At 44.7% G+C, this 11,371-nt stretch overlaps 1 protein-coding gene across 1 annotated transcript; it reads right to left on the reverse strand.

The window, feature by feature from the left end:
- Positions 1–3,820: 3,820 nt before the first annotated feature.
- ppp1r15b (protein phosphatase 1, regulatory subunit 15B) lies at positions 3,821–10,577 on the reverse strand. Its single transcript, XM_070903375.1, has 2 exons — positions 8,595–10,577; positions 3,821–6,386 (listed from the first exon to the last, which is right to left on the reverse strand). The coding sequence occupies exons 1-2, from the start codon at positions 10,575–10,577 to the stop codon at positions 6,171–6,173; spliced, it is 2,199 nt and encodes a 732-aa protein (XP_070759476.1). The 3' UTR covers positions 3,821–6,170.
- Between the last annotated feature and the right edge of the window lie 794 nt (positions 10,578–11,371).

Below are 11,371 nucleotides of genomic sequence, written 5' to 3' on the forward strand. Positions count from 1 at the left end.
AAACTACTTTATATACAGTTAGCTAGTTTTAACTACTTTATATAGTTAGTTAAACTACTTTATATACAGTTAGCTAGTTTTAACTACTTTATATACTGTTAGCTAATTAAACTACTTTATATACAGTTAGCTAATTAAACTACTTTATATACAGTTAGCTAGTTATAACTACTTTATCTACAGTTAGCTAGTTATAACTACTTTATATACAGTGAGTTAGTTAAACTACTTTATATACAGTTAGCTAGTTTTAAGTACTTTATATACAGTTTGCTAGTTTTAAGTACTTTATATACAGTTAGCTAGTTTTAACTGTGTCTCATGTCTGTTTGTGTCTCTGCAGGTTGGGAGGACTCTGAGTGTCTGAGGATGAACCTTCACTGAGGTCTCTGGTGGTCTGTTAGTCCTCAGCAGGTATCAGTCAGTACAGGTCACATGATGAGCTCCACCTTCTCCTCATCATCTTACCTGAGCTTCACTCTGTCTCACCGTGAGGACCGCAGCGTCTCTCAGAACTCTCTGTCCGGCTCCGCCCCCTTCCTCCTCTACCCCTCCAGTATGGACCCCTACAAGGGCCCTCTGATGGGCCCCGGCCCCGGGATCCTGCCCTACCTGGCACCCTTCCACCACCATGGACACTTTAGCGTCTACGAGTGTCCCTTCGAGCCAGCGTTCATCCAGAAACGTAACGAGCGAGAGCGTCAGAGGGTGAGGTGTGTGAACCAGGGTTACGCCAAACTGAGAGACCACCTGCCGGGTCAGAGCGCCGACAAGCGGCTCAGCAAGGTGGAGACGCTGAGAGCCGCCATCAGGTACATCAAATATCTGCAGGGCCTGGTGCAGCTGGAGGACGGCAGGCACGGCGGGGGGGAGTCTCCCGACACCTTGTCTCCTGGACTGGACTGTGGAGAGTCTGAGGGAGTCACATGTTAAACATCCTGTATGAGCACCGTCAACTACAGGGGGCGCTCATGAGTTTCAATGTTTGACTTGAACTGAAGCTGAACTACCTGAAGACAATTCATCTTTACTTAATGACACTAGTGCTTCAAGAGTTCCTGCATTATTTGTGAAGTCTGGTGAATCCTTAGATTTGCTTTACACTAAAACTTTAGTGAACTGCTTTAATGATATGAGCTCAACTGCTTTAGATAATATTGCTCCACTAAAACATATATCTAGACCAAACCATCTATTGTATTACTGTGGATTACGTTAAGAATCTGTGGCCTGACCAGAGTGTAGGAAGGCCGAGACAGTGGAAGAAATCAAAGCTCTCACTGTACTACGAGCTTATAACATAAATATTCAGCTCATCACCTCCAACCAGCACAAGGTTCTTATTTAAGACCATTGATCATTTGGTCAGTCCTGGTTCTCCTGGTGTCCCTATTATCTCAAATGCAGACTGTGAAAGGATTTTAACCTTTTTCATAGACAAGACTGAGGACATTTGATGGAAGATTCACCCCCCCCCCCCCCACACACACTTCTGTATCTGATTTATCTTGTCCTCAGCTGGACACTTTGCATGTTTTTAAGGAAATTACTGCCTAAGAATTAAAGTGAAACTATTTCCACTGCACATAATACCTACCAAATTGTTATTAGAGGTTCTGGATAGCGTAGCCACTTGCCTGCTTTCAATAACCAACAGTTTTTTATCTTCGAGATGTGTTCCAGATTATTTTAAGGCTGCTAGTGTCCAGCCACTTAATCTGGCCAAAAATCTGGTTCACATCCTGCTGACCATAGCAATTACAGACCAATTTCTAAACAATCCTAGAGAAAATTGTCTCAAATCAATTGTTGGAAGTCTTGATCAGTAATACTATTTTTGAGAAATTTAAAATCAGACAGCAGCACAGCGCTGGGACTTTGTAAGAGTTATCAGTGACATCTCGATGAAGGCTGATGCAGGTGGATGCTCCGTGCTGCTTCTGCTTGATTGTAGCGCAGCAGGATCACAGCGTTATTGAAAGGTTGAGAACATAGGTTGGTATCTCCAGGACGGCCCTCCAGTGGTTCTCTTCAAACTTTTCTAACAGAAAATGTGTCGTGTCTGTTGATGGCTTTACCTCCTCTTAAGCATTATCTATGTATGGGACACTGCAGGGCTCCATTCTTGGACCAATATTTTCTTTTTATTCATTTCATTGCTACGCAGATGATACTCATAAGTTATCTTCCCTGCATAATCGCCTAGTGGCGGTTAAGGATTAGATGGCATAACATTTTCTTCAGCTTAACTTCTCCAAAACGTGAATCCTTATGATACACTTGGTCTGGTTCTGCCTGCTCTTAGCTCTCTAGCTCAACATCAGAAATACTGATACTGATATTGATCCCCGGGGGGGGGGAAATTATACTGCACTTATACTACTTATACTGGCTCAACACACCATCTATTGTTTTAAATCAGGCCTGAACCTTTACAAGGCCATCGCTAACAGAGTCAACCTGTTGAGACTCATCTGTCATGAAATTTATATAAAAACAGAACATTAACGCCCTCTAACGAGAGGTGGACGGCCCTCCTCCCACAGACCCCTTACTAGAGAGGGAGCCTGTGAAATATAACAGCATGGCCACAGCGATGTACTGCCACCCTCCCTCATAAACAGTGCAGAGCCTCTAGCTGAGCTACAACACAACGACACTCTCAAAAGGCCAGAAATGTGCTTCTAGTTACGGTCAAAGCTCCAGCAGACGAAAGGTTGAAAGTAGCATCTTATGACTGTTGGTGCCCCCGACCCTCACGAGGCCACGTCTCGCACAGTCGCTACTCCCTCACTGGATTTTTTAGATATGTTGGGAGGGGTTCCAGCCCAATTTGAGGGTGTTGTTACCCTTTAATTATCTTATGTTACTTATATATAGTTTTATCTTATTTGTTCACCTGCTTTCTTTTATTTGTCTTTGTTTGTGAAGCACTTTGTAAGGGAGTTTTAAAAGGTGCAGAATAAAGTTATTATCATCATGTGTTTCTATTGAAGTTAGTCTGTGTCTGATGAACAGAACAGATTAAACAAACTGGCCCTAAAAGTTCAGTCTGGATCTTAAAAATAGCAGTTTGACCCCCCCAATAGAGCTTTCATCTGTGACAGTTTTTGTCTCTCTATATTTTCAATGCTGATTCATGTCTACATGCAGCATGTGAGCTGAAGGGAATCAAACCTTAATGTGCTGTCAGATATTATAAAACACAATTCACTGAAATTGATGTAATGTGATGAATTGTGTTCTGAAAATGATGATGATGAACGTCATCAGTTCTGCAGGTATCTGGTCATAAACCAAGGTATTGGACACATGAACATGTTGACCTGATGATGGTGCTAGATGAAGAGTCAGAGGATCACCAGAGTTATTACAGTTCACCTTGAGGGGACCATGAAGGTCTGAACCACATTTCATCACAGTCCATCCAGCAGCTGATGAGATGTTGCTGCAAACTAAAAACACTGCAGCAGTGACACTGTTTGCCTGTAGGTGGCACTGATTGTTCAAACTGCAGCAGCAGTTACTGTGTTTACCTGTTGGTGGCGCCATCAGCATGTGTGCAGTAACCCTCCTGTCCTGTTGTTGGCAGCAGCTCTGACAGTCAACAGCTCCCCCTGCTGGACAAACTGCTACAACACAAAACATTTGATGTTTTCTCTCACATTTAAAACTATTAAGTGGCTTTTGTTTGTTAATATTTCTAAACTGAATTTCAGACATTTCAAGAATTTTCAAGGACCTGGAGATGCTGATTTAAGGCCTTGATGATCAGTGAAAACAGGTTCATGTAGAGAGAGAAAAAGCAAATCACCCAGTGTGATCATTAAATATTGATTTAATATTGAACTGCTGTGAGGAAATGATTAAACAGAACGAGTTACCCACCAAACAATCGATGCATTAGAAAAATAAAAAGCATTTTGGACTAAAACAACAGACCAGATTTGTCTGTAGTTTCCTGTGGACGTCCACCTCCTGTTGGACAGTGTATTGAAAAAAATGTGGTGTCTGATTTCTAATAATTAGTATCATTAAAACATCAGCTGACAGAAACACAACTCCAGTTAATTCAACACTGCGCAGCAACAAACATCAAATATCCAGTTCCTTCGGTCTACATGAGGTTCTGTGTTAATAACGGAGTCTCAGGAGCACTTCACTGTTCACTGTCGCCTGTTTGTTGAACATCAAACTGTTCAGAGGAGCTCAAATCATCAAGTTATTCATCAGACCCTGGTTCAGTTCGAACGTCTGAGATGCTGTATAATCACATCAAACCGAATCTCTTTGGGTCTCTGACTGCCGGTCGAACATTGTTCCCTCTTTCTGATGAATGAAGAACTGACATCATTCATTTCTTTTCACAGAGGCAACATCTTTCAGGAACATACCAACACTCTGTACCATCAAAGAACATCTTCTGAAAAATTATCAAAGAAAGAAGTTTGGACTTTGAAAGGCCTTCGTCAAGATCAGCTGCTGATAGTTGGTTAGAGTCGACCGCTGGAGACTAGTTATCGCTAATCACCTCTCTGGTATCAGAACAATGTTCACTTTTTTAAGAAATCCTTCTCCAGGTTAATCAGCAGGTCATGAGCACAGTTCACTCTCCATTAGTCAATCGGTTATCAATTGTTCACTGAGTTGGAACATTAATATCTTTGGGTTTTTCCCACAGCTGAACAAGAAAGCAAGACAAAAGAATTGATGAATCAAGAAAATATGAATTTCCCTCTCCAGAAGTGTTTGACTGGCCTTTCGTCAGCTACTGCTCCATACGATGGTCTGAATGACAGAAATTATTATCATAATTATATTAAAATATAAATAATAGAAGCAGCTCCTCCCGAGTCCGTTAACCAATGAAATACCCCGAGATCTCATGAGGACGTGACGACCTGCTGCTCGGTGCGTCTGTGGAGGAACAATGGACTGAAGACATTATTATATGATAGTTATTGTTATATAATACTCACTGGGAACCAACCAAAACATATCACAAGATGTCCGCTGACATCAACAGTCTTAGTTCCAAACCTCAATGATGTTTTGTCCAGTTTTAGAACATTTAGTTTAACGTTGTCATGAAACAGGCCAGATGGTCTTCAGCTCAACAATCAGGGAGACGAATGATTAAAGGGACAGTTCACTGACTAGAGGCGCAATACTACTGTGTATCGATTATCAGTGATTATGTGAGTCTGAGCAGTTAAAGGAACATCTTCTATATTAATTAAAGTCTTGCAAATCATCAGATTCCAACACTGACTTCAGCTGCAGCGATCTTTGGCTTTAAAGAGAAAACGGGACAAAACTAAAAGCTTTGGCTGCAAACGGCAAACAGAAATACTGAAACAGCTTCACACTGATCTGATCTGACCTCTGATCTGACCCCAATCCAGGTGGAGCTGAAATGATCACAATAATCGATTCATCAGTTTTCTCAAATGTGAATATCTGTTTTTCTTGATTGATTAGTCGATTAATCAAATGACAGAAAATCAATCTGCAACTATTTTAATACTTTGTTTTGACTCATTTTTAAAGAACAAAATTCACTGGTTCCAGTTCGTCTTTGTGTTCTGACACTGAATGTCTTTAACAAAAAGTGGTCGAGACGTCACCTTGGACTATTCTTTGACAATAAATGATCCATCGATTAAATGTCTTTTGTTGATTTCGGTTTCATCTGAAGGATTCTGGAGGCCTGAAGAGGTGAAAGATTTTACGCCTCAGATCTTTCAGCAGCTGGTTTCTGAGTCAGCATAAAAACTGAAAGTGTAAAATGAAAGATTACATGAGAGGAACAAACTGAGGTGAGGAAATACTGAAACTGGAAGCAGCTTCTTTGTGTCTCCAGAAATAAAGACTGTCTGTCTTTTGTCCCGACGCAGTTCAACTAGAACACAGTGAAGCCACAAGGTAAGCCCTTCAAACCAGTTAGTGTTTTACCACACGAGTCAGATCTGAAGAGGCCCTGATTCAGCTGCAGAAACACAAACAGACGTGGACTCAGTCTGAACCACGTTAGTCAGTAAAGAGTCCAGCAGCTCTCAGTCTGTCCACCTGCTCTCTGTGTCTCTAGAGTGTGAAAGCTTTCTGTCCACACCTCAGCATGACTACGACACCTCAGGCGTCCCGGACGTAGAGGACGGATCGTCCCGTCCTCAGGCGTCCTGGCGGTAGAGGTCGGTGGCGAGGCGGCGGGACACCAGGCTGCGGTGCTGCGGCTGCAGGCAGTAGGCGATGCTCTCCTCTACCTCCTGGCAGCGCCGCAGGAATCGGCAGCGGTCCCGGGCCAGCTCCTCCCAGGGGCCCCGCCGATCCTCCTCCTCCTCGCCACAGCTGGCAAAGAACTCCTCCACATCGTCACAGAAACGAACCTGACAGGAAGAAGAAGAGTCCTGCGTCAGTACTGCTGGTGCACATATTCATATAAGGCTGGGAGGAAGTTTTCATTGTTTATTGAACTCTGGTAAGCGGGTACTTCAGAAGTCCAGACCAGATTAAAAGACGTACCCTGACACAGTTGAATGAGCAACATAAGTAAAATAATCAACTTGTAAATATATCAATACCTGTGGCTTGTTGAGGAGCAGCTCAGGTGGAGGGAACAGTTTTTGAAGTTTAATGGATCATCTGGCTGAACAGATTTCACCACTAAAATATTTCAGTCTCATCAGGATTTTGTGTCCATGACGTACTTATTTAAAAATATAAACATTATATTATATTATATTATATATACTGTCATTTTAGAAGCTCTAATGTGGGACAAGGCCAGTATAACTTGACAAATCAATACGTCTGGTTTAAATGATCAGTAAACATTTTAATGTAAGTGAGTCTATAACAGATGTTGTAGTTTTCAGTTGAGCCACAGGGGGACGACACAGGGATGAAGGAAATGTGTTTTAAATAATTTATTAAATGCTGTTCAACAATAAGAAATCAAGACTCTCCAACATCTGCTGAAATGAAACAAATCAAACATGTTTCCTGAGGTGGTTGTGACACATCTATTTATTAATTATTTAGAATTAAAGCTGCCATTGATCCCAGAAATCTGTTTATTTTCAGGTAATTGTGTTTCATAGTTTAAATCAGTCTGACCAACGTTACCATGGAAACTGATCCTTCAGATTCACCTGGTCCTGGTCAGGTTACTGTTCAGGTTCAGTTTCACCCCAGACTGACCCAGTTTTACAATCCAAAGTCAAATATAATCACATTTTCACACGAGATGAACTTGTATCTTCTCTACAGTCAGTGCATTAAATAGCATCTCTTTTACTAAAACAAACTGAAACAGACACCCAGAAATCCAGTCTGTAGTACTGAGATCATACATCGACTCTCACTTAGAATATTTATTTTGTTGCTACAATAACGAGTCACCTGTCTGAGTTTGTTATTGACTTAAAAACAAACATTAACAGCGACTTGATGGTCTCAGATCAGTCCAGGTCCCGTCAGTCTCCAGAAGTCCTCTTCTGCTTTGTTTGTTTTCTTCTACCTTTAAGAAGCGCTGCTCGAAGTCTCAGGTCTGTTTCAGTCATGAACGAGCAGCTTTTAAATAATGGACTGGACTGATCAGAGATCAGTCAGTGTAAAGGTGCGCTACAGGGCCTCGGAGCAGGGCTCAGCTCTGATTGGCTGCTGACTGTGTTTGAAAAGACAACAAACTCATCTTTATCATGTATGAACTGTTGCCCTGGTGACCTGCTCAGTTGTTTATTCTACTTATTTTATTGGTTTAGGTTTTATTAAAAACATGCGTCAACTCTCTACAGGACACGTGTGTTCAGACCGTATCTGGACTCAGAGTAGATCATCTGTCCCAGGAGGGTCCCAGGGCCTCTGTCCTCAGTCATTACAAACAACCTGGTCTGTAAGTTTCAGTTCAAGTCAAGATGTTTCATCACACAAATAGCTGCAGTAAAATGAGTAGCTCTAAATCCAGAAACCAGGAAGCAGAAACCCCAGAGACCCAGGGGAGGCGGGCTGTGTTTCAGGTTCAGGACAGAACTGACAACACGTTTCAGTTTGGATACAAGAACAACCTTCTTGTGTTGTTACTTTTTGACAGATCATTAGTATTGTTTTTGCAGTTAACACAACACATGACTAAAATAAAGGCTTTTATGAAATAAAGCACAATTCAAATGTCTAGTTTAATCTTGTCCTTGCTTTTCAGAGAAGTAGGATATGTGATTTCTTCCTGATGAAGATCTAAGAGCCACGTCTACTAAATCACAGGTGATCTCAGAGTGGACTAGAACTGAAACAATTAATCAATTAATCGATTAGTAGACTGACATAAAAATTAATCTGCAACTATTTTGATTTGATTAATAATTTTAAGTAAATCATCTCTGGTGTCTCAGAGTGTCTTTGTCTCCAGTTCGGATTGTTGGTCTGAAGACAAAAACACAGTGTGTGAATTCTGCTTTGTATGTTCTTCAACTTGTTGCTGCAGACACATTCACCGAGTTGTCTAAACTCGGTTTTCGTGTAGCACCTCCTGTGGTTACTAATATTAATATTAATATGAATGTGTCCTGGAACATGACAGAAGAAAACATACTGACCTTTTTGGTGGTGCTGCAGCTCTGTGAGGTGGAGGAGGTGGAGGGTTCAGAGAAGCCACTGTCAAACCTCTCCTCAGCCTCCTCCTTCCTGTACTCAGGTGGAGATGCTGGGTTATGGTGGGGGGAGCGAGTGGGAGTCTGGGAGGCCTTCTTGACCCTGGCCCTGGCCCGGGGCCCAGCCTCGACACGCTCTCGAGTCCTGAGCGGGGCCTGGAAGTTAAAGGGGCTGTAGGGGTCTGAGGAGCAGCTGAAGGAGCTCCAGAGGCGGAGGCTCTCTGCTTCGTCCACCTCGCTGGCTGAGGTCGAGTCGTCCCAGACGTCGTGGCCAGAGGGCGGGGAGGAGGAGGTGAGTGAAGGGGAGGCTGCGAGGGAGGAGAGAGGGAGCGGGGTGAAGTCAGGGGAGGAGGCAGGGGTGGACTGAGTGGAGGACGGAAGTGTGGAGGTCGGGACGGTCCTGGGTGGGGTGCTGCTGGTGTGCAGCTGAGCGGTGAAGTTTTGGGGGTTGTAGGGGTCCAGACTTTGGCACAAAGACCTCCAGAGTCGCTCCGCCTCAGAGTCTGCTTCGCTGTCAGAGTCTGAGGCTTCATCATCGTCTTCATCATCTTCATCAGTGGAGTCGGACAGATCAGACGAGCCTTCGCTGTCAAAGCCATCATCATCGTCATCACCGGACTCCCCACCTGATAGGCTGCTGTCGTCATCACTGCAGGGGCAGCCCATGATGAAGGCGATGGTTTTATTCTGGCACTGGGGGGTGTTGAGCACCGCCGCCTCTGCACACTGACCCTCCTGAGCGGCTGCTTCCTGTTCTTCCTCAACTTCCTGCTTCCCCTCCTCCTCCTCTACCTTTCCTGATGTAGACTCTCCCTCCTCTTCCTCCATTTCTGGTCTGACAGCGGACCCAGTTTCAGTCAATTCTGCCTCCTGCTGCGGCTGCTCTCCACCCGGGGCTTTCACCATGTACATGTGGCACATCTGGAAGTGTTCCTCCTCCAGACTGGAGTAACCATTGTCCTGATCAGGGGTCAGAAGTGCCACCTCACTGCAGGCGGCAGCAGCTCCTGAACTGTTCAGGTGGTTACCGATGCTGAGCCGGTGGTCTGGTGTAGACCCCTCTCTCTTCTGGACTATTTGAAGGCTTCCATTGTTGGCCGGCTCCTCTTTGTGGTCAGACGGTCCAGTGTTTTCTCCCAGTGTCGATCCTCTGCAGCCGCTCTGGACAAACACATTGGTTGTTTCGGCAGCAGGGGCTTTTGTCTCGGCCACCGGTTGTTGTGGACAAAGCCGGCCTGTCTCTGTTCCCTCCTCAGCCCAGGACACATCTGACAACAGCCCATTCTGAGAGCTCTCCTCACCGCCCCAAAAGCTGCCCCACCACGTCCTGCTTTTACCCCCGCTGCTCTTCACTGAGGAACTCACCGCCTCCGTCACCCAGTCCTTCCCTCCTGGGGGTTTTATTTCCTGAGAAGACACCGAGCTCAACCGAACATGGCCGAGGAAAGCCCTGGCAGAAGAGAAATATCCAATCTGAGTTTGCTGGCAGAGATTTAGGTCAATTTCTTCTGCACTTTGAATCCCTATTTCCCGTAGAGAATCAGCGGTGAGCCACGATAAAGTGCCGCCGCCACTCGGCTCCAGCGGGCCGGCGGCCCCGTCGTGCTGACACCGCAGGTAGGTCAGGTGAGGAGCCGGGTGCTGCGTTAGCGGCATAATGTCGTCCAGCTGTCTTAAAAACTCATTTTCTTCATCAACAAAGCTGGTTTTAAAATCCCCTCTGACCCACTCGTTTCCTTTATCAGACAGGGCCGGGTTTCGGGGTCGCCCCGAGAGATATTTTTGCAGAAATGACAACGCAGGCCTGGACACCACGGACAGCAGACCGATCCACGAGCTTTCCTGACTGTCCAGCACGGGAGAAGTGACTCCATGCTCGGTCGGAGAGGACGAGCTCTGCCCGCCGGATACATGTCCCTCCTCGCTCATACTTCTGAACATTTTCTTTTATTATTAAGTGCAAAATAGAAATGGTGTGACATTACCTGAGCAACAGTGACAACTCTGTCGGCAGGTACTTTATAGTTTATTTAAGTTAACTTGACAGCTGTCAAGTGTAGGAGGCTGCAGCTGCTACAGTCCAGGTCAACAGGAGCGGTTATTAGCGCTTTCCATGTTTACAAGTCAGGTGTTTTAGTGAAACAGTCTTTACTCTGACCGGCACACATTCCAGTTGTCACAGCAAGAGGGAACCCAGGAAATATCGTCCGTGACACGGGTACGCTCCGCGGCGTTGGCGCTCTGCTGAGGGTGGTGGTTGGACTTCTTTCTTGTGGAGAATTTCGTAAAGACGGTGACGGAGCTGGAGTACAAAGAAAGGCAAAACACACCAGATTCATAGTACGAGGATATATCCACGTCTGAAGATGAAAGAAGGGCCATTTTGTCTGATTTTAATCTCCGTGAAAAGGCTACCGGCGGCTGGGGGTCTCCTTCGGCTTTCAACTGTAGCCGGTGATGCTAGTAGGTTAGCTTAGCAGGAGCACCTAGCTTAGCGATTATTTACCCGGAGAGCGACGGTAGATTCAAAAGATTACATCCAAAAACACAATTTGTCGGCTTCGCTATCCGGTTTAGACGGGGTTCTCTCCTTCCGGTGTTAATACGGCTTCTGTTTCCCTCCAAAGTATAATTTTAACCGCCGTGTCGCTTCCGTCTGTCCGTCTTTATGCTTCAGTTTGAGATTTCATCAGAAAGTCAAGGGGCCGTCGTCAATTACTCGC

This window comes from Enoplosus armatus, chromosome 3, assembly GCF_043641665.1.
Source record: "Enoplosus armatus isolate fEnoArm2 chromosome 3, fEnoArm2.hap1, whole genome shotgun sequence".
NCBI lineage: Eukaryota > Metazoa > Chordata > Actinopteri > Centrarchiformes > Enoplosidae > Enoplosus > Enoplosus armatus.